General features: G+C 39.3%; 1 protein-coding gene across 1 annotated transcript; it reads left to right on the top strand.

Annotated features, from left to right (window-relative positions):
* Positions 1-355: 355 nt before the first annotated feature.
* Positions 356-906, top strand: LOC118844417 (40S ribosomal protein S19-like). Its single transcript, XM_036752300.1, has one exon. The coding sequence runs from the start codon at positions 421-423 to the stop codon at positions 856-858; it is 438 nt and encodes a 145-aa protein (XP_036608195.1). The 5' UTR covers positions 356-420; the 3' UTR covers positions 859-906.
* The last annotated feature ends 23,714 nt before the right edge of the window (positions 907-24,620 follow it).

Genomic DNA, 24,620 nt, shown 5'->3' on the forward strand with positions numbered 1-24,620 from the left:
CACAGCCTATTCTGTTGGACCCTTTGCCATTGCCCCTTCCACCGTTGCTAAGTCCATCACCATTGCCCACTCCAAAGCTTCTGGGGTCCACATAGTACAGCTGTCATTTCCAAGGGCACTGCCAAAAATTATGGATGCTGCCACCAAGGATAGGAATGTCCAATTTAAGACAACTGCTTGTTCATCTCTGCTCAAAAAAAAAAAAAAAAGTCGCTGGTCCAAAACTCATCTGTGGCAGTATATGTACTTTAGCTGCTTGTATGAAGAGTCACCTTCTCTGCTGGAGTTAGAGTGCTTGGATCCTGTCCTAGGAAGCAAACTTTTTAAAAATTAATTTATTTAGAGACTTCCCTCCCCTCTTGTGCGGCCGGGAAGCCCCGTTTCTCCCTTTCCTCTGGCTGGCTGCGCGGAGCCCGCACGATGCCCGGAGTTACGGTGAAGGACGTGAACCAGCAGGAGTTCGTCCGGGCCCTGGCCGCCTTCCTGACAAAGTCAGGGAACCTGAAAGACCCCGAATGGGTGGACACGGTCAAGTTGGCCAAACATAAGGAGCTGGCGCCCTATGACGAGAACTGGTTCTACACCCGGGCTGCCTCCACGGCCCGGCACCTTTACCTCCGAGGTGGGGCCGGCGTAGGATCCATGACCAAGATCTACAGGGGGTGCCAGCGCAACGGGGTCATGCCCAGTCACTTTAGCAGGGGCTCCAAGAGCGTGGCCCGGAGGGTCCTGCAAGCCTTGGAAGGCCTCAAGATGGTGGAAAAGGACCAGGATGGGGGCCGGAAGCTGACACCTCAGGGACAGAGAGACCTGGACAGAATTGCCGGACAGGTGGCAGCTGCCAACAAGAAACATTAAGACAAACTAGACCAGATTCATTAATAAATTGCCTTGTTCTTAAAAAAATAATAATAATTTATTTATTTTTAGTTTACAACATTCAGTTCCACACATTTTTGAGTTTTAAATTTTCTCCACCTCCTTTCCCTCCCCAAGACAGCATGCAATCTGATATAGGCTCTACATATACATTCATATTAAACATATTTTCACATTAGTCATGTTATAAAGAAGGATTATAACCAATGGAATGAACTATGAGAAAGAAGAAACAAAACAAAAAGAGAGAGAGCAAATAGCCTGCTTCGATCTGCATTCAGATTCCATAATTTGCTCTCTGGATGTGGATAGCATTTTCCATGATGAGGTTTTTGGAGTTGTCTCAGAACCTTGCATTGCTGAGAAGAGCCAAGTCTATCGAAGTTAGTCATTGCACAGTATTGTTGTTACTGTATACAATGTTCTCCTGGTTCTGCTCCCCTCGCTCAGCATCAGTTCATATAAATCTTTCCGGTTTTTTTCTGAAGTCCACCTACTCATCATTTCTTACAGCACAATAGCATTTCATTGCATTCATATACCACAACTTGTCCAGCCACTGCCCAACTGACGGGCATCTCCTCAATTTCCAATTCTTTGTCACCACAAAAGAGCTGCAATAAATGTTTCTCTACATGTGGTTCCTTTTCCCATTTGTATGATCTCTTTGGGATACTGCTTAGGGAGCATACTTTGCCATGGCCCCTCACTCTTTTCAAGGGAAGTCCCAACAAGGAAGAAAATTATAATTCACAGTTCCAGAGCAAAAGCATAAGCTGTTTCTTTAAACTGATGCAGATACTGTTTCTCTCCCTTCCTTAGCAAATTAACTGGAGCATATTTTCTACATTTGTCTATATCTCTATCTCTGGAAAGGTTTATAAGCTTCCAGGGAAACTAAAGCATTGTCCTTTCAAATGTTTCTCCCTGTATCTTGCTCTAAAGATCCTCTACCAAATCCATGTGGTACAATATTAATTGTCTCCTAAAAGCTTTGCGGGCAAAAAACAAACAACTTTCAAGCAGTCCATTTAGCACAGTTCTTGGACAATCTTGATACTGAAGCATTTAGGGAAGACTCATAGCTATGACAGCAGGTGGGCCTGCAGATCACAATCACTATCAAAGGCAAGGTTTTTCAAATTCAACAAGTACCATTGTTCAATGTTCATCATCTTAGGGTTGCCATACTTGAAGACCCATAGCACATTCACATTTGTACCTAGATGCTGGTGGATTACAGATAGCTTAATTCCTAATCTCTCAAAGTCACTTGGGGCACTTCTTTGATACATTGATAGGATTAAAGGCAGGAAACATGACCTGAAGCAAGTTCTTCATATAAAAGTCTCTGGCTACCTGTGTTTCCCCTTTCTCTGCATTGCCCTTTCCTCATCTCCAGTGAAAATATAGTCTCCTTACAAATAAGATATTTTCATCTTTTGTACTTCTATCTCCAAGAATTAGCGCAGTGACCAGCAAATTGTGGGGGCTATGTAAACGCTTGATGGTTGATTGATTCAATCACGAATTCAACAATGAAGTCATTCTAATGCAATCCATTCCAACTAATGCCAAATATTTTTGACCTTATCTGAATCAGGTCAATCTTGTCATCCAGGTTTAAGAATGGTGAAATAAAATATTTTCAGATCATTTTGCTCTTTTTTTAAAAGGAGGTTTATGCAGCAAGAATATAGAAAGCATATTCAGTGAGGATACGGTGTTAGAGAATATATCCTTAGAAAACATATAGAATCTTCCAGCACAATAGCACTTGAGAGGTCTTCCTCCCATCCCTATACTCCTTTCCCATCCTGTCCCTTACCCCTACAGGAGGCACCCTTTCATGAGCCAATCTCTCTCTCTCTGTCTCTCTGTCTCTGTCTCTCACTCTCTCTCTCTGTCTCTCTGTCTCTCTATCTCTCTCTGTCTCTGCCTCTCTGTTTCTGCCCTCTCTCTCTCTCTCTCTCTCTCTCTCTCTCTCTCTCTCTCTCTCCAGGCTGTTTGACTTCAAAGTCATGGGAGTCAACAACTTCATTCCTCTCTGTGGAATATAACTTAGCCTTATACCTATCCTACATTTATGCCTTGTTATCTGATCCACTTATGAACCCAAAGACCTCTGTCTTTGTCATCCATTTCACTGCTGCACCCTTAAAAGGTCTGATCTTTTACTCTGCCCTGAAGCTTACATTTATTTTATTAGTTGTCTCCTGCCCATCCTTCCACCCTGTTCTTTATCAGTGGATTGTGGGCACCTTCACTTCTGCTTTTCCTGTTTGTTTTTCCAGCACTTAGCAAGGTGCTTGGCACGTTGTATTCTCTGAATAAATGCTCATTCATTCATTCAATTGGGCACAGCTTCTTGACTTCCATATCTGCCAGGAATGTTGAAGGATCCTAAAGGTGCTCCCAACTACTCAACTGCTAGTTATTGTACTTATCTGATCAGTCAGCTATATACATGGTCTAAGCCAGGGGTGGGGAACCTGCAGCCTTGAGGCCACAGGTGGCCTTTTAGGTCCTCAAGTGAGGCCCTTTGACTGAATCCAAGGATTTGTTCTTTGACGTTTGGATTTGGTCAAAGGCCACACTTGAGGACCTAGAGGGCCACATATGGTCTCGAGGATGCAGCTTCTTCATATCTGGTTGTTCTAAGTTTTAGTATTCTGGATAAATTAAGTCTTCAGGAGGGTTGTATAAATTACTACTTAAGAACAAACTAGCCTGGCCTGCCTCGGGAAGGTATTGCTCTGGATCAGAGGAGTTAAAGGCAGTGTCCCCAGTTTTGATCCTGCCTCTACCTACTTATGTGACCTCCTTCATTTCTTCAGTTTGAACTTCAGTTTCCCAATCTGGGCAAACATCAATTCAACTCCCTGATAGGAGCTCTTTTCTATCATGAAAATGTTGGTGAGGCAAAATTTCACATAACAATTCTTGGAGGACTATATTACTTTCTGATGGTTTTGAAAATTATAAGTAGAGTTATACTAAATGAATATTCTTTCTCTCTCACTCTTTTTCTTCCTCCTTCCCTTCTTCCTTTCTTTCCTTCCTCCTGTGTTCTTTTTTCCTTTTCTCCCTCCTTTTCTCTTTCTTCCTTTCTTGTTCCCTCACTCTCCTTTCTTGGCTTCTTTCCTTTCTTTTTTTATATTTCAGAGATTCTTTATCTTGCCTTACTAACAAGTGTTAGAAGGTAACAGCCAAAATGTTAGGAAAAGGAAGGATTATGGTGTATTGGACAGTAAAAAGTAACATCATGACTTGCTTGGGCTTGTCTCCATCCATTAGTTAAAAAAAAAGTTTTCTTTTTCTCAATCTAAGTCAAGATTTAAAAGACAAATATCCTATTTACCTCCCCCATCAGAGGGTCGCAGGACATTTGAATACCTTAGAGATGACAACTTGACATGTATTAATATCTTTTGCATTAGCTAAATTTCAGAAAGAAAGTATGTGTTCGGACTTCTCTTTCTTTCTTTCTTTTTTTTTAACACTGGAGAAAGGATTCCAGTTTTTTCTCCGTATCTGCCCCATGTACAGTTCGGCAGAATGAGAAGCAAAGGATAGATGAAGAACAGTGATTGATTTTAAGTCAACTTAAGTCAAATCAAGTTCAGGGAGGAGGGAGGATACTTGGTTCCTTTCTCCTTGTCTTTGTACAGGCTATCCCCCATAAGCTGGAAGGTACTCCCACTTTACTTCCTCCTCTTAAAATCCCTAGACTTCCTCAAAGTTCTTTTATATAGGAATCTATGAGCCCTTAACCATTTCCTTTGATCCTCACAACAACCCAGCAAGGTGAGTGCTATTATTATCCATATTTTACAATTAAGGAAACCAAGGCAAACAAATGACTTGCTCAAGGTCACGTAGCTAGTAAATATATGAGGCTAGATTTAAACTCAAGTCATCCTGACTCCATATCTAGCTTTCTATCCATTGTGCCACCTAGCATCTTCTTGCTTTAGCAAGTTTCTCATCAGTGGAGGTGTGGAAGCAGAGACTGTAGATTCATCAAGGAATGTGAATAGAGTGGTGGACTCAGATTTAGGAATTCCTGAGTTTGAATCCTACCTCAGATATTTACTAGCTACATGACCATGAGCAAGTTATGTAAGCTCTCTGGGCATCAGATATCTGACTGAAAACAAACAAAACCAAAAAGAAAGAAATAAACAACCACAATACAACATACCAATGGAAAAGGGGAGGGGGTATCATGGGGCAAGAAAAAGGGAGAACAGACAGGTGGCCCCAATGCTACAGTGGTAACCACAAAAATTTTGGAGTACCAAAAAACATGTTTGAGAGCACTGGGTACATCCTAGATCAATCAGTCAGTTCATATACACTTTTAAAGGACCTACTATGTGAAAGTCATTCTGCTAGGTGCTAGGAAACAAAGGTTAATGTGAAGATATGTCTGTCTTCGATCCGCTTCTGCAAGATTCCCATCTATAGTTTTACGCAAAATGCCTTCAAAGTAGATACAAAGTAACCTTTGCGGTAAAGTATGTAGAAAGTAGGTACAGAGCAACCTTTGGGGTAAAGACACTAGAAGGATAATTGTGAAGGACAGTTGTGAGGAAGCAGCAGGGAAAGAATGCAGAAAATAGGAAAGACATTTGGCAGAGAAGGAAAGGAAAAAAAACCCACTAAAGGAAAAGTCAGGAGACCATCCTCTGATGATCTCATTTATCTGGTACCTTAAAGTATTTTCCCCAGGAGAACAGAGGCATACACATAGTCATAGTAGGTACTTGATAAATGATTACTGAATTGAAATTGGGCTAGGTGTTTGGAAAGTAACGTCTTCATTTTACAGTTGATAAAGTGGAGGCTCTTAATGATTCACACACCTAGTAATTGTTGGACATGGGGTTAAGATTCAAGTCTCTTAAGATTGCTAATGGCTCTGCCACTCTTCTATGTTCTGTGATTCTAAGGATGCATCATCTTTAACATTCTGTGCCCTAAGGTCCCTTTCCAGCTTTGATATTTTACTCTTCTATAACTTTCCCATAAAGATTTTGACATGATTTTCCCATTTCAGATGTAGAGTGGCATAGGGGATAAAGAGCTGGCCTTGGGATCGGAAAAACTTGAGTTCATGTCCTGCTTGTGACATACTGGCTGTTTAAACCTAGAAAATCACTTAACCTTAGGATAGTGCCTGACATTGTAGGCATTTTTAAAATGTTTGTTGACTTGACTAAACTTTTCAGTGCTATACACATTTCTCTAACACCATAAGTTACAGAGAATGTGCTCACCTGCATTGGTAGATGGAATTTCCCCATTGGAAGTTATCTAGACTAGTGAAAAAAAACAGGTCACCCACCTATCTCTTACAGATTTTGAAGCACTTTTAAATTGAAATTGGAAGTATTTGTATAGTGGTTCAAAAGTGTGTATGTGTGTGTGTGTGTGTGTGTGTGTGTGTGTGTGTGTGTGTGTGTACGCATGCATGTGTGCGTGCGTGCGTGTGTTTCTTTAATCTTATCAGTTCTAAAAATGAGGGGGAGAAAACCAAACAAACAAACAAACTGTAATATATCCATCCTAAAGAATATTATTAGCCAGTGGCCTGAATGTTTACTTCTCAGAATGCGGCTTGCCAATAGGAAGCTGGTCTATTCGAAACAGGAAAATGTGCTGGAACCTTTTAGCATATGGACTATTTACTTCTTATTAAAAGGAACAGCATCATATCAGAGTCAGCTGGGGTTTCAAAGAGCCCACGTAGAGAAAAGAGGCAAGCTCCTCTGTGTAACCCATTGGAGAAAAATTAAGTGAACTAAAGCCTGTCTTGGAGAGTGTGCTGTTTCCATAAAAAGATTGCCACTTGGTTGTTTATTGGCACTCAATCAGTAATGTCATATTTTCACCGGTAACCACCAGAGTGCCGTTCATCTCTTGCCTCCTTTCCTATGCTAGTGAGGTTCTCTTCTGAAGGGTCCAATGCAACAATTTATGAGTGCTTTTCTGTCATCTCTGCTTGTCCTCTGAATTCTGGTTATGAGTGGTTTTTTTTAAAGAAAAGAAAAGAAATTACTACAGGGTAAAGGGGGAATTTTTTTCCCTTAAAAGAGAAAGTTATTGCTGATTTCTCAAAACAAGGCCCTTCTCCATCTGGAATCAATGGGAAGGCCCCTTGGTATATTACCCCTGAGGACACAGGGATGTTTATAAATCCTAATCCTGGGGGGTTGGGGAGGAAGAGGGGGAAGCTGGCTGGCTTAGGAGAATGGTAATGGGATCAGAAGTCTCTCCTCTCAGGGGCACCAGCTGGAACTGGCCCAGGTTGGTAATAACTTAAAGTTTTCCACTATCTGAAGGAAGAATGGGAGCTTATGTGAAATGAGTTGGCAACCTTAGTATAGAGCATTTGACTGGAAGAGGACTCCATCATTTCAGCATAAACATTAAGGATTAAATAGGACCCAGGGCTAAACATCTCTCTCTGGTCAGCTTTGTAGGGTAAAGTAGAGGCTGAGAAGAGTATTCACTTCAAAGCATTGCTGATCATAGACTAGAGTTAGAAAGGGCTTAGAGATCATTCTATTCAATATTCTGTTTTTGTCAATGAAGAAACAGTAGAATAAAGTGTACCAGGTCACACGGACAGGAGCTATCAGTCTTGTGGTTCATACTTATACTCTGCTGCATGACTGCTTTTCATAGATGTGAGTACTTTTTTCAACAATTCAGCGGCTTTGTCTTAAGTGTTTATACTTAAGGGACAATGGAACTAAGGACATAAATATGAAAAGTGACCAAAACCCTGTCCTTAAGGAGCTTATAGACTACTGAGTGATGGGGCAGAAAGTATGACTGGGGCACAGAAAAAAGATTTTTAAAAAAGACAGGAGGTGCTAGGTAAAAGGACGACAAACTATACTAGGAAAACTTAAGCATGAAAAGAACATTTTTATCTGGGACAGTCAGGGAAGGTGTCATAAAAGAGGTGCTATCTACTAAACCCTTAAAGAAAGAGAATAATTCTGATAGAATTTGGGTAGATGGAGATGGGAGGGGATTGCATTCTGTTCTAACTCACTGAGGTGGGAAATGGCATGTGGAGTTTGACTCTGGTTTGTCTGTCTAGAACATAGGTTGTGTGAAAGAACAATGTAAAATGATGCTACAAAAAATAGATTGGAACCAGATTGTGGGAGACTTTAAATGTGAAGCTAATGAGTTTACATTTTATCCTAGTGACAATCCAAAAACCTTTTCCTATTACAGACTAGCCTTTCTTGCAGTAGGCTGTCTATCTGAGGTCTGGAAATGTCTGCTTCCCCTTTCATACTTAGAAATGTCCAACATTGTCCTTTCTCTGGAGTCCCTTCCAGAGAATATGAAATATTCTTTGTTGGAAACTTGCATCTCCCACATAGCCTCACTAATTGGTGCCCCTTGCCTGTGACATCAAAGCTAGGAAAAGAATCAGATGCATTTGAGCAGTTCGTGGACTTTCCTACAAAACACCTGTCCCTCTTTCCTCTCACTGTCCTCTGTGGACCAATCTAGGCTCCTGCATCAAAAAACTGAATGAATGACCAAGAGCCTGACATAACCTGGGCGCCAAGGCAGAATGGCATCTGTTATCTGAATCATCGATCCCTTTTCTCCTCCTGCCAGGCCTTAAAATTATTGAACCCAAGGCCAGGGCCCTATGTATCCTCAAGAAATGTGGTTATATCCTTGTCTTTATTGTGACATTGACATCTCTTTCCTTAACTGCTTTCTTATACATCTGGTGTCTAAAATTAAGTGCCTTTACTCGTATTATTATAGTCCTAATCAGCATATATACTATTTTTACTTTGTTTTCTTTAACCTGCATCACTTCATATAAGCAACTAAATATTGTAGAAAGAGAGATACTAAATGGAGGAAGAATGTTTGACTCCATAAGAAACGTTAAGATTTGGTGGGATTAACTGACTGGCAGGCATAGAGCTCTGGCTGGGTATAGTTTATTCAAGAGAAATAGAGTAGGTGTAAAAAAATGGGGGTGGTGGTGATGATGAAGTAGCAATATTGCTTGTTAAGGTATACTCACTTGACAAAATCTTATAACCAGAAAAGGAAGATGGAAAATGTTTGGATAAAGTTCAATGCAGGAAGCAAAAGAAGCAATTTTTGTCATTCAAATATAGTCAATTCACTATAATGCTTGTTTGAAAAATGTAAATTTGTTTGAATGAGCATAATGCAAACTTCACATTTGCTCATGCACAGTTTTATTTTTCCTTAAGAAACAACAAGAATGCAAGAAACTAAAACCTAACTGAACTGAGCCTAGTGGGAATGCACAATATGCATACATGTCAAACATGTACTAGCTACCTCAGTTTACCATGTGTTATCTTATAAGGTTACATGTTGCTACTCTTTCGCATTTGAATATATAGGTGTGTGTGTGTATATGTGTGCATACACACACCTATCTACATGTTCATATGAATTTCATATAAATTCCCTGACTTATCATTGGCTCAGAAATAAAAATCAACAACCCCTGAAACGGAGAGAGGTGGAAGGATCCGGTCTTCTTATCTTCTTTAGTATAATATACTACTTTCCCCTCTTTCTTATGAGTCAATCTTTGACTATGAAAAGTCAATTCTTATTCTTAATGTTGCTAACCTAATGTTAATAAACTGTTCTTGAACTCAAAAAATAAAATATCAATTTATAGCTCTCGCATTTGTGTGTGTAGATGTGTGTGTGTATGTGTGCGTATATAGATCTAATCAAGTCCAATAAACATTTTTAAAGTGCCTACTATGTGCCAAGCACACTGTGTTAAGCACTGAAGATACAATTAATAAGAAGAAAGACTGTCTCTGCCCTGAAGGAGCTTACATTCTAAGAGGGGCAGGGAAATAGCACACAAAAGGAGGCAGGGAAATGGGGGGATGCACAGAGGAGAGAAGACCAGGGAGTATCTTGTTCTATGGAGTTGAAACTAGGAAGAACAGCAGATCCACAGTGAAGTGAGTCCAAAAGTCCTCTTTCTGTCCTCTATAAAGGAAGGTATTTAGAGGAATTGGGTATTGTACCATCCAAACCTATCTATCTATCTATCTATCTATCTATCTATCTATCTATCCATTCATCTATCCATCTATCCATCTATCTGTATCTATCATTCAATTCCCTCAACATGTCTAAATGCCATATTTATCATATATTGTTGTATGGTAAGACCTGTGAGGGGAAGATGACTGGTCTAAATCATTGAACTCTCTCTCATCCCCATCCATACCTTTCGTAAAGGTGCCTTCCCCCAATCCCAGAGATATGGCCCATTAGAGATACTGGCCTCTCGATCACTGACTTTGCTACTCTTGGCCTATGGGAAGTAAGTCACAGCCTTAGGCTGCATATTCTACCCCTATCTATTATAGTATTTATGTATTTTCTAATCATTTAACATGTATAAAACTATGCTACCATTTTTATTTGGTGTGTGTCACTGATGGATTTTTTGAGTGTTGTACTCCTAATCCCATTTCCCTGACAAGCTCTGTTGTTTTTATTAAACAATTTTGCATAACACAGTAATTTTTAGGAACACATTATAACAGAACTGACTACATTACTGACCACTTGTACAGAAAGACAAATAGATGAGGAGTTCAGAAACATGTCACAAGCATGGAATTGTGGCCTTCACCTTTCCAAATGCTGGTTTCCTTCAAGGCTTAGCTCAATCCTCTCTAAGAATTAACTTCCATCTGTTCTGTATGTATCTCATATGTACTGATTCATGTATGTGTTATCTTTTCCATTGGAATGTAAGTTCCTTGAGGAAAGAGACTATTCTTTTTTTTATTCCCAATATTTAATATAATGTCTAGACACAACAAATCTTTAATAAATGCTTACTGATTGGTTCATTAAATTATGCCCACGTTAAAAGGTTTACTGCTTCTAGCGTTATTATAAGTTTTCTTTATCTATGACAATCTAGAACTCAAGCTATTGAAAGAGAGGGGGAAAATCCTACAGGAAATAAGGATTCAATAGCACATACTCTAGTTTTCAATGGTCCTTCATTCTTGAAAAGGACCATGACATCAGGGAAGTGATACCATGACATGCAAGTGAATTGGATTAAAGTGAGGGAGGGCTGTGCAAAATCACCAGCCTCACTTTCTCCTTCAGAGCCATCTGGGTCCAGTGGCCAGATACAGATCAGGACTATTGGAGATGGCCCTGGATGCAGTGTACTAGTAAGTACTAGAAAGATGAAAGGCCTTCATTTATGAGTCTAGGAACAGATTATTCCTGCTTTTCATAGAACAGCAGATAAGCATGCGGAAAGTGTCTTTACCATTTACCAGAAAGTTGACCACAAGATGATGAGTATTTTTTCAGCCATGTCCACCTGAGGTACAAACTATATGATTCAATTCTATCCTGTAGGACTTAGTTCTCCCCATCATTCACTTAATTTATCAGTTTTAGTAAAGTTCTAACTTTTCATCCTGAAGAAAAAATAAGTCAAATTTTGAGTCAGTGCTTAGAAGGATTGCTTTACTTAAAATGACCCGTATATAGGGGATGGGGGTGGCAAGGGGAAGGAGGGGTGAAATTTACCTCCATGTGCACATACTATAATAATAGTTTTTAGAATTCTAAGATGGTGGTGTTAGAAGAAATTTTAAAGATATTGTCTCATCCAAAAACCTGTATCTTATAAATGAGAAAACTGAGATCTTAGCTGAAACTAGAACTTAGTTCTCTCTACTTTAATTCTGGGACACATTCCATAACATTTTGCCACCTCAACGAAGTGGGTGAAAGGAATTCATGCAGCAGACTGGTTTTACAAGATAGCCTCTAAGGTCCTTCCCATCTTGAACACTGTGATTTTGTTTCCGTGGAGCTCTAACAACCCAAGGTTCCAAAAGTCTTGTGATTTTCTCAGTAAAGCTACCCACAAAATAGTTTCATTTTGAAGAGCAATCCTCTCAATGCAAGGATTTCCCCTTCTCCTCCTTGATTTCCCCCTGCCTTGCTCTCTGAACACCTTATTTTAATTCTAGATTACCCTTCTCGGCCCTGTTTGTATCTTTACAGAGGTAGTACCTCCGAGGAGAAGTCTCAGCCGAGATTTTGCTTCGGAAGTAGTGAGGTCATCCATACCACCATCTGTTCCCTGAAAATGGCTGTAGGTAAATGACAGGCCCAAGACAATGGGAAGTTTGAAAACGAAGAGGTACTCCACAGGCTGACTTGGGAATGTAATAAAAACAGTTTTATCCTTGAACCAAGTGGCAGGTAGAGACATTGCTCTGACAGTTTTGTTTCTATTCATTACTGGCTTCAGTGTGTAGCAGTCTTTTCTTACACAGGATGTTATGTTGATCATCACATAGACTAGTTACGATTTACAAAAAGGGAGAGACTTTTCCTTTAGGTTTGTTTGAGCTCCCCAAACCTCTGCTTTCTAGTGAAATGTTCATGTATTATTTCTTTTTACCCAGAAAAAATCAATTCAACAAATATGTTGAGGGTGAGCCCATTCAGAGCAAGGTATACAGGAGAAAAGAATATTATGAATTCATGCTCATATTGCAGTTGGAGATTTACAGGGCCAACGTTTTCTTCCCAACATCCTTGTAGAGTAAATTTAATACAGGAATTATTATTCCTGTTTCATAAATGAGGGAAGAGAGAAACAAGTGGCATGCCCAAAGTCATGCAACTAGCAACTGCCAGAGACAGAATTTGAATCCAAGTCTCCTGACTCTCAGGTCAGTGGTAATTCCAAGGCCTTTTGAAGCATAGGGAGAGAGCCAACTTCAAAAAGCAGCAATGTTAGAGAACACATTCTAGGAAGAGGACATTTTGTTAGAGCTAAGCATTGGATGTGTATCTAATTTGTTCAAGGTCATCTGGTGCAAATGTTCTCAAACTCAAATTAGTTATCTTTGAGTTTATGTCACCAATCTACTGTTCACTATTCAAATATTTGTTTCTCCTCAGAAAATCTTAACCTCCATAGAGATCATCTAGACCAAACCCTTTAAATTAAAAATGTAGAAACTGAGTCCCAAGAGGTTAATTATTTTGCCCACCATTATATAAATGGTTACAGCTAAGATTTGAACCCAAACTCCAGATGCAGTGTGCGTTTTACTGCACCTTATCACCTCTTCAATTGTGAAAGCTGATCACTTAAATGAAAGATTGTACGATACTGACTGTGTATGCCTGAGTTGGTGCAAGGTCCTCCTTTTCTAGATGAGAAAACTGATGTTTATGGGAGGCTTGGAGATGATGTCCTAGGATATTGATTCTCTCCTTATTGTACATCCTGCCACCCCCATTAGATATCTTATGACTCTCCAAGACCTTTTGACCTTATCAGGATACTTTTGTTTTCTTCAGATTGGTCATTTGCCTGCAAGGTGTATGGTAAAGATAAAAGCCACTAGATAGCATCACCCCTTCCAGAGGAGCCACGAAATTTACTCCTACTCTTAAGCAAGCCCACATCCGGAGATCTTGGCCATTTCCCTCTTCAGCGACCAAGCCAACCTCCTTAGTGACCAACCCAGCCCAAAGTGTCTTTCAGTACCCTCTGTGTCCAAGAAAAGTTGGTCAGAAATGATTTATGCTTTGTTCCTAGAAGATTTGTTAATCAAGGTGCCACTGTATTTCCAACCTTCTATTTGTTCTTATAGTTTGAACTTTAGCACAGAAAAACTTTCACTTGTGGGTATGGGTCGTTAAGCTCACTACGAAGTATCTGAAAGTACCTGATCGTTTGACCTTCTCAACAGAAGGTATTTTCAATCAATTGGAATGACAGAATAGAATACCAAGATTTCAAAATTTAAACATGTTGCATTTCTATGAAATGCTCACCACAAAAGAGTAAATCATTTTTATTGAAAACAAAAACCAGGAAAAGGCCTAAGAAATTCAAAAGAGGAAAAGAATACTAAAAACCATAAAGCAATAATGAAATTTTTTTATGTTTATAATACATAGTGCAACTATCCACATACACACATAAACATACAAATAAGTTAGGATAGGCAATCTAGCAGCCTTTGACATTTATGGAGTCATTAATTAAAACCATTTATAAAGATCACACTTACTAAGAAAGTAAAATTCCCTCATGTTAATGTTTTTATGATGGAAACCCAAGGTAAAATTTGCAGTATTTATATTCACCAAAGTGAAAATCAAAAATTATTGGTGTAAATTCCTTCCTCAAGGCTGGGTTGGGGAGGGGAGCGGAAGTGGAGGAGGGGGAAGAGGAAGAAGATTATGACCAATAATTATTCACTTTTCTATAAGGCTTTATTTCTTATAAAATGTTTCCTTCACAAAAACGGTGTGAGGTACAGTGTGTAAATATTGGTGCCTTCACTTTATACAAAATCAAATCAGGTAAACAAGCACTTATTAAGCACCTACTACATACTGGGCACTGTGCTAAATGCTGGGGCTGCAAAGGAAAGCCAAAAACAGGCCCTGCCCTCAAGGAGCTCACCATCTAGTAAGAGAAATATTAAGCAAACAACTACGTACAAACAAGATAGAAATTGCAAGTAATATGAGAGGGAGAGTGCCAATATTAAGGAGGACTGGGAAAGGTTTTTTGCAGAAAGTGGGACTTGAGTTGAAACCTGAAGGAAGACAGTGAAGCAAGGGGACAAAGATGAAGAGGGAGAATATTCCAGGCATGAGGGGACAACTTATGAAAATGCACAGAGTAGGGATATAGGATATTACATATAAGAAACAGCGAGAATGCTAGTGTCTCTATATTGAAGAGTACATGAAAAGGAGCAGATATAAGAAAACTGAAAAGGTAGGAAGGGGACAGAGTATAAAGGACTGGAAAGGTCAAACAGAGGATTTTTTAAATTTGATACTGCAGGTAAAAAAGAATCCATTGAAGTGGCTATTGTACTAATTATATTTATTTCATTATATTAATATAAATTTTATGTTGTTAATATAAGCTAACACTTCAAGGATCTGTTGTTTTCATTCATGTGAGAATTACTTTCCTCAATGAAGACTGCCATCCATCAATGTAAGTAATTCATTGAATTGCCTTCTGTTACTCAAAACTTTCCCTCCTTCAAAAAGCTACTAGGCTAAGTCATAAAAAACACATTCAAAGACCTTCATCTAGCTAGGGCTTGAGATCACTCCAGCTTGGAGGAATTGCTGGAGTTTACACTGTAGTGAAAGAGGCTTCAAGAATCCCGGGTCATTTCCACATCAAGATATGGCATCAGAATATAACTTCAGTGAAGGAATCATCATCATCATCATCATCCTCATCCTCACTCTCAAATTCAAATCATCATTCATTTCTTGGATATAAGGGGGTGACAGGAAAAAAACAAGCAAGGTCAATGATAGCCAGTATGTATATCATGAATATCATGATCTTCTTGTGACCTGAGACTATTTAGTGGCTGAGAAGATTCAGTAAGAACCCTAAAACACTGGCTAATTGGATTCTGGCAGTAATAATACTTTCTGGATCAATGTGCTGAAACTGCTCAAAAGAGCCAAAGAAATAGATCCTAGGCCAAATTGACATGATAATTAGGGTGACTGAACAAATATCACAAATTTGGTATTATTTTCTCAAATGCTTGACAATGGCAGAGAGAGAGAGAGAGAGAGAGAGAGAGAGAGAGAGAGAGAGAGAGAGAGAATCACTGAAAATAAGGCATATTAAATAGCTTCACTTTGTGGAATCCTTCTCCAATTACATCAAAATGTCATAGCATGTGTCCATGAAGCTTAAGATGATATAGACCTCAATCTTTAGTTGAAGGGGTTGAGTAAAACTAGGCTGTCTAAGGGGGAGCAAACAAGCAAAGGTTGGACTTGTGTGTCAAAGCTTCCATGCCAATCAGCAGTGGGGTTGAATCTGTCAGTTGTGCCTCTAGTGTGGGCGAAATAGTCTTCCCTCCCTACCCCCAAAAATAAAACAGTAATTAAGACATACACAATGATGGTCGGTGTATACTTTTCTAACATTAAAATAGAAAATAGCATATTTGCAAACTAAGTTAACAAAAATTCATACAATATTAAAAAATACATATGGCTACTATGTAAAGATTTAATTACCAAAAGTGAATAAAGGTGATAGGCATTCTCATAGAATATGATAAATAGGTCCACAACCTACAGAAACATTTTTAGAGCCAGTAGATATCACCTTACTAACCATTAGTGAAGGCTGATACCAGATACTTGCCTTTGGAAACAGCTTACCTCCAGATGAGGCATATAAAGATCGAAAAGCAGAATCAAAAGGTGCTTCATGGCAAGTGTCAGATGAATGATTAAATCACATGGTTCTATTTAGGGGAATGAAGGAGCCCATGATGACAATTAAAGACCAAATCATGGTCATGAGAAATCAGTCAGAAGCCTGGACTTAGTGGTTATTGGAGATTATTGAATAAAACTACAAGGAGCTGGATAGGGGCCTATGGGGTATTCAGGGAGGACCAGCACCTCTGGTGTGAGGTTGCTCATCTACTTTTGGCATCCACCTGTCACCCGTCTCTCACTTGTGGCTCCAAGAATTTGCAACATGTGCAGTGGCCACACCCCAGTAAAACTGTCTCCACAGATGGACTAAACTAAGTTGATGGTAACCAACATGCCTCAAACTGGTTGTTGAGTTAGGGGGATTTCTACCCCAACCATGTGAAGACTTTGTCTGATAGAATGGGAGGATTTGAACAATTTGCTCCAATAACCATGAAGGTGATTGATGAAGGCACTGTGAAGCACTTAAAGCTTGGTCAGACATCAAAGATGCCAAGGTCATCTACTGCATCCAGGGCTATCATCAATCATTTTGACTTTTGCCTGCCACTGGACTTCAATGACTCTAAAATAGAAACTGAGAGTCTGATGCATTTGTATAACTCTGCCTCACTTAAAACCAATTCATGAATCAGTCAAGATGTCACCCCATGATGGCACTGGTCCTCTTTGAAAATGAAGGACGAACAACAACAAAAGCTAGGCAACATATTATTGCAGGCTGACAATATCACCTTTAGTATTTTCTGAATACCTAGCAAGACATAACTCGATATCTAGAATTATAAATCAGTACCTCACTATTTTTCAACTCAGTTTTCCTCTCTGCTACTGGCATTAGCTGCACCCAGGGTGCTTTCAGTGGACTTCAGAAGACAAGCTTATAGTGTTGACACTTTTATTCAACTAAAAAACAAGCAGTTATTTGATCCATCTGTGTAATAATCTATAGAATATTAAATATTAAAAATTGTAGGATAACAACTTATCTCAAGACATGTGAACTCCATTGAATAAGATGAGGCGAAGATAATCACAGTAACAATGTAAATAATTTACATTTTATGATATGTCGATGTTTGCTACAACAATCTTGCAATGTAGGTTATATGTGTGTGTATGCGTGTGTATCTCCACATATATACATATGTGTGTATTCATATATGTATATCAATACCTATACACATATGTATACATATGTGTACATGTATGTGTGTGTGTGCATATATACATACACACATGTGTATGTGTGATCTGTCTCCATTTTGCAAATGTAGACACCAAATCACAGATCTTAGATCTTTGTTACTGGAAATGTCCTGAGAGGTTTTCTAATTCAAAACCTTCTTTGGTAAGGTTACACAATGTCTTCCTAGTGGGTGCTGAATAAATGTTTGTTGGATAGCATTTCATTGAAGGTGGTGGATCCACAGTTGCTAGTGTTCTAATTACAAATCCAACACAACTTCTGTACCTCAATTTTTCTGTAGTCAAACAGGAGCAAATACACAGAAGAGCAAAACTCAACATGAACAGATAGGATGCAGACTTCTCTTCTGAAAGGGTATATATTCACCTTTTCATGTTTTGCTTCCAGGCATCACAAATGACAGGCTTTTGAAATACCCAAACATTTTCTCACCAGTGTTCTCTATATTTCAGGGTGTTCTCATGCTTTGCCTCCTCCCTCAAATGTTGAACATACAAACAGTGAACAAAAGCATTCCTTTGCAATTGGAGCTGCCCTGAAACAAGTTTGTCAGTTTAAAAACAGACCTAGGGAAGTAAATCACAACAAGCCACAAATTGGGAGGCTATGTGGGGGTGGGAATAAAAAAATTCCCCCTGAAAAAAATAAAGACAATGGAAGATTTTTTTTCCCTCTACTGTGTCCTTTTGGCTAAACTTTTTTACTGAGATTTGGAAGGCGGTTCAGAGTACTCTAAAGGGCAAGGTCCTTGGACGTTAAAGAGGCTAGGTCCAAGTTCTAGCTTAGGTATTTCTTACCTGTGTGACTTTAGCCAAATCTCCTGATCTTTCTGAGTCTCAGTTTCCTCCCCTCTAAAATTAGGGACTTAGAATAGATGATCCTTGATATCCTTCTAACATCAGCATTCTAGATTATTCTAATCTTGAAAGATAAAGTGAATTCAACCCTAAAAACCAATCATTCTGCTTATAATTTGTTCAGGAAACATACACACAAATATATATGTATTATATATACACATGTGTGTATCTATGTATTATATATGTACACATGTATATGTATATCTATATATATATGTACACACATGCATGTGTGTATGTGTGTGTGTATAGAGAGAGAGAGGATGGGGAGGGATAGTGCCTCTCTTCAATCCACTGTTTTCCAATTCACCTATCAGAAAGGATATTGATAAAATAGATTGACTTTGCAGAACTCTGCAAGGAGTGAAACAGCCCAAAAACCAGGCTAGCTCATGTGCTTGCTCTCAGAGCCCAGGCTGATGCTAAATTCCAGGTACCCCACACTAGACAGAGGAATTTTTTTTTCCAGAAACAATTCCAATTCCATGAGGTAGGAGAGGGGGAAGCTTGAAGGAGTTTGACTTACAATATGCTGTGTAATATAAAAATCTTGGAATCCTGATGTACTTAATCCTTGCCACAGAACTGGATAAAATTACAGTCAAAACTACCAGGAAAACCAGGACCACACCAGGAAAGCCATCTACTTACAAGAAGATACTTGCCAGGTCTTGCCTAACAAAATCCAGACTAATGAATGAATACGTGATATTCCAATCAATCAAACTGGATTTGCCTTTGCCCCAGGTCTAGGTGAGGTCTGGTATGAGGTGACCATAGCTGTCAAACACGCAGCTGTCATGGCCAAGAAGCTGTCTGGGCATCTCGAGGCAGAGATGAATGCAAGCTTTTAAAGATAACTGGATATGCACATGCACATCTGGCCATGTACTCTGTGGTGGTGGCGGTGTGTGTGTGTGTGCGTGTATACATATATACATATACATACACACACACACACATATATACACACACAGAGAAATGCAAGTAATGCTACAGTTCTATATCCATTATAACCACACACATAAATCCTTCTGTTTTTACTAAATTACTCTCATCCCGATTTTCATCCTGCATATGATTTTAATACAAGTGCTCATGACATGATTACATTAATCATTGAGCAATATCATTTTAGTAAAAACAAACCATAGTTTTGTTTTAGTTAACTGCAGTGGGAATGGTTGACCTGTAGCCACAATATTTCAGGCCATCTCTGTTGTATCTACAATATTAATTCTTCATGTGAGTCATTAAAATATCCCGGGTAACCAAGCTGTGTTGTAAGATTCATGTAAATATGTATTTGGATGACAGAGGCCAATGGCTCTGAAAAGAAAAAAAAGTGGCAGGGCAGGGGGGAGAGAATGGTTAAGTAGTCTATATTTTTTCCTCAGAAGTCCGAATAAGGATTTCTTATTTACATGACAGATTCCAGCGACTTCTTGGAAATTTGCCCCTCCCATACTGGGTGCTTTACAATTAAACTTCCCTTTTAGTTTTCTCTGCTGAAGAATTCCGGAAATTCTATCTGAGTTACGGAATACAGAATGATGAGGAAAGAAAACGTATAGCAATGTTCTAGAGAAAGAAAGGATTTTCACCAAGGGGTCTAAAGGGCCAAAATTAGGGCTATAGAATTGAGAATCGGGGGAAAATGATTTATTTTGGTCCCTCATTTTACAGTTTAGGAAGCTGAGGTTTAGAGAAGTGAAGTCACTCATTAAAAGTCATGTAGGTACCAAATGGCAATCTCAGAATTTGATCTTCTGTCTCTAAAGCCTCCAGTCCATGCTGCCACCTCCAAAACTGTAAACCACTAGTGTTAACCTAACAATAAATTAGCTTAATTCAATTCAGTAACAATATTTGCAGCTCTTGGCTTGTGTATAGCGACATATTTTATTCATAATCATGAAGGAAAGACAGATCAAACTGAATACACTTTTGGTTAGTATCTGTTTGTCTTGAAAACACAAGTATGCCTGTCTATGAAAATCGAGAACTTATGTTTTCAGAGTTGAAAGGAACTTTCAATGTGGAAAACTCACACCATTGGTGCAGATCAGCCATTCATCTGTAACTTATAATCTTAGAATGTTCCCTTGGGCACTGAGAGGTTAATGGTCACATTCTCAGTTTGTGCCAGACTCAGATTTGAATGCAACTCTTCCCAATTCTAAGTCAGCTTTCTATCTAACTATGTCCCACTATCTCAACATGTGAATGGTACACTTATCAAGAAGTTTGGGGAAACAAGTGATTCGAGGCCCAAATCAGAGAGGTAGTGTAGCATAGAAGGAAAATCTTAGGATTTATATTCCAGAGACTTGAATTTAAAAAAAACTGGCTCCGTTCCTTACATTCTGTGTGGCCACGAGCATATTAATTTCCCATTCAGAGCATTAGTTCTCTCATCATTTGTTATGAGGAAAGTACTTCACAAAGGGCTATATAAATGAGTCACTCAGTTATAAACTGAGGAAACTAAATTGTTATTATCTTCATTAGTCAGTCAGTCAACAGCAATTATTAGACACTTACTATGTGCCAAACACTATACTAAGCTCTAGGGATACAAGGAAAATGAATAACAAAAACAGAAACAAAAAGCACAATTATGGCTCCTACCTCCAAAGAGTCATGGGGACCAAAGACCACATGCAGGCATACATGTGCAGTGTAGAGTCAATGGAAAGTAATCTCTTAGGAATGTATTGGATAGAGGAAGATCACGGAAGGTCTTGTAGAACGTGTTATTTGATTTGAGTCTTTAAGAAGAACAAGAGGAGAGGCAAAGGAGAGTCTTCCAGTAATACTGACCAGCTAGTGCCAAAGCCTGGAAATGGGAAGATGAGTGTGATGTGTAAGGAATAGCAAATGGGATGATATAAATGGATTATAGAACATGGGGAGAGGAGTGAAGTGTAAGAGGATTGGGAAGGGGACAGGTTGTTAGCTTTAAATATTAAAGGATTTCATATTGCATCCTAGACGTATGAGAAGGCCCCTGGAACTCATTGATTTGGGGGCAACAGGGTCAGCAACATGGTCAGACCTCTGCCTCAGGAAAATAACTAGGGCAGCTAAGCAAAGGAAAGATTGGAATAGGGGAAAACCTCAAGATAAGGACCAAATTAGGCCTAGCACAATAAGCCAGGTGAGGAGTGATGAAGGCTTTGCACTAGGGCACTGACTGTATTAGTAGAGAGACAGGGATGTATTCAAACAGTGATGTAAACATGTAAACAAGATGCGACAGATACAGGGATGTAAACTCACATTCACGTACACTTTTATTTAAACTTCCTTTTATGCCTCTTTCCTAGACTTCTGGATTGTGGGAATTGTTCCCCCATATTTCACACAGATTCATTTACATATCCTAGAGGTCACATAGGAGACATACAAGCCCAATCTAAGAAATGAGGGAGAGGCAAAATCATGTTTCATCACTCAAGAAGTTCCCCATTTAGCAACTTATGAAGACCCTTCAATGATAAGGATATAATAGAAATAATCCCTGAAAATAAGTGGTCAGTCTATTCCTGACTCTCTGACTTTGGAAGGATCAAATGAGATATATAAATGAGATATATAAAGCACTTTGAAAATTTTAAAGCATTAGATAAATGTTAGTTGTTACACCATTGTTGTTAATTACTCTGGGCTTCAGTGTTCTCTTCTGAGAGGTGATAGGATTTTAGGTAAATGGCCATTGAAAGTTCTTAATGGGTCTGCCATTCTACAATTCTGTGACTAGGTCATTTCTAGCTGCAGTATTCTATAGTTCTGAAATTCTACTGTGTTCTTTCTGTCTCTATCTCCTTTTAATAAGATGTATTTGTGGAGTGGCAAACTACATTTACTTTGAAATAATGTGAGCCAGAGCTGACTACTGGAATGTATTACCCAGAAAATGTCTCTCTCATTAACATGCCCCTGACTGAGGGAGCCTATTTCATGTAAGGAGCAAACCCCAGCACACACCCACTGTTGTCTGCTGTCCAGGGCTGACTTCAGTTTGTCTTGTCACGTTATTCTATTGTTTCTTGATTTATTGTGTGGACCACTTGTACAGATGACAGGATAGGTGTTGTTGGTCTTGGAGTTTGGGTAGAATCCCTTTAAGTAGATAGATCACTTTGAAATTCCAATTCTAGCAGTTCATTGAAGGGAAAAGAGTCAGTAATTCATGTTTTAACTGGACAAAGATATTTGGAGTCTCTCTTTTTTCCCTTCCCCATTCAAATGTACAAAACAGAGAATCATAGGATCATGGAATTAGAGGTGAAGAGGACCTTAGTATTCATATAAAATTATTCATTTAGAATGTAAACTCCTGGGCAGAGCCAAGATGGCAGCTGGAAAGCAAGGACTTGCTTATACTACCCACCAGGTCCCTCCAAACACCTATCAAAATGGCTCTGAACAAATTCTAGAGCTGCAGAAACCATGAAATAGCAAAGGGAAGCAGGGCTAAAGCCAAGGACAGCCTGGATGGTCACTGGGAAGGGTCTATTGCACGGAGCTGGGAAATGGAACAGAGCAGAGCCCAGTGTGGGCCACGCCAGGACCAACCAGACCAGGAGCCAGGCCATAGCACCCTGAATCAGTGAGCTGCGGCAGTTACCAGACTTCTCAACCCACAAACGCCAAAGACAACAGAGAGGTTACTGGGAAAGGCTTCTGAAACAGAGGGAAAGGAGTCCACTGTCGGCCATTGCCCCAGGGTGGCAGAGGTGGTGCCGCTCTGAGGCTGCTTCTAGAGCTACAGCTGCAGTTGCTTCCGGCCCCAGGCCTACCTGGTAGGAGGAATTAAGCAGCTGATTATAGAAGGAGTGCCTGGATCTGGGCCACAATCCTGGTTGGTGGCTCTTGGAGGAGAAGGAGTGTTGGTGTGGCAGAGCTTGCTGTGTTGAAGTAGCTCTGAAAATAGCAGCACAGCCCCTAAAGCTTGGGACAAAGTACTCCCTACTCTATAAGCAGTCAAACCCTGGCGAAAAACTCAAGGGTCAAGAAGTTGACTGGGAACATGGCCAGGCAGTGAAAAGGGACTCAGATTCAGACTCAGACTTTGGAATCTTTCTTTGGCGACAAAGAAGACCAAAACATATGGCCTGAAGAAGTCAACAAAGTCAAAAAGCCTACACAAAAAGCCTCCAAGAAAAATATGAATTGGTCTCAGGCCATGGAAGAGCTCAAAAAGGATTTGGAAAAGCAAGTAAGAGAAGTAGAGGACAAATTGGGAAGAGAACTGAGAGTGATGCGAAAAAACCATGAAAAACAAGTCAATGTCTTGCTAAAGGAGACCCAAAAAAATTGAAGAAAATAACACCTTATGGCAAAAGAGCTCCAAAAAGCCAACGAGGAGAAGAATTCCTTGAAAGGCAGATTTAGCCAAATGGAAAAGGAGGTCCAAAAGACCACAGAAGAAAATATTACCTTAAAAATTAGATTGGTACAAGTGGAAGCTAGTGACTTTATGAGAAATCAAGATATTATAAAACAGAACCAAAAGAACAAAAAATGGAAGACAATGTGAAATATCTCATTGCAAAAACCACTGATCTGGAGAATATATCCAGGAGAGATAATTTAAAAATTATTGGACTACCTGAAAGCCATGATTAAAAAAAGAGCCTAGATATCATCTTTGAAGAAATTATCAAAGAGAGCTGCCCTGATACTCTAGAGCCAGAGGGTAAAATAGAAATTGAAAGAATCCACCAATCACCTCCTGAAAAAGATCCCAAAAAGAAAACTCCTAGAAATATTGTCACCAAATTCTAGAGCTCCCAGATCAAGGAGAAAATACTGCAAGCAGCCAGAAAGAAACAATTTGAGTATTGTGGAAACATAATCAGGATAATACAAGATCTAACAGCTTCTACATTAAGAGATCAAAGGATTTGGAATATGATATTCTGGAGGTCAATGGAGCTAGGATTAAAACCAAAAATCACCTACCCAGCAAAACTGAGTATCATCCTCCAAGGCAAAATATGGATGTTCAATAAAATAGAGGAATTTCAAGCTTTCTCAGTGAAACGACCAGAGCTGAATAGAAAATTTGACTTTCAAACACAAGAATCAAGAGAAGCATAAAAAGGCAAACAAGAAAGAGAAATCATAGTGGACTTACAAAAGTTGAACTGTTTTGTTTACATTCCTACATGGCACGATGATATGTATAATTCAAGAGACCTCAGTATTAGGGTAACTGAAGGGAATACACACACACACACACACACACACACACACACACAGAGGGCACAGGGTGACTTGAATTAAGGGACGAGAGAGGAATATATTGA

Source organism: Trichosurus vulpecula, chromosome 3, assembly GCF_011100635.1.
Source record: "Trichosurus vulpecula isolate mTriVul1 chromosome 3, mTriVul1.pri, whole genome shotgun sequence".
Taxonomy (NCBI): domain Eukaryota; kingdom Metazoa; phylum Chordata; class Mammalia; order Diprotodontia; family Phalangeridae; genus Trichosurus; species Trichosurus vulpecula.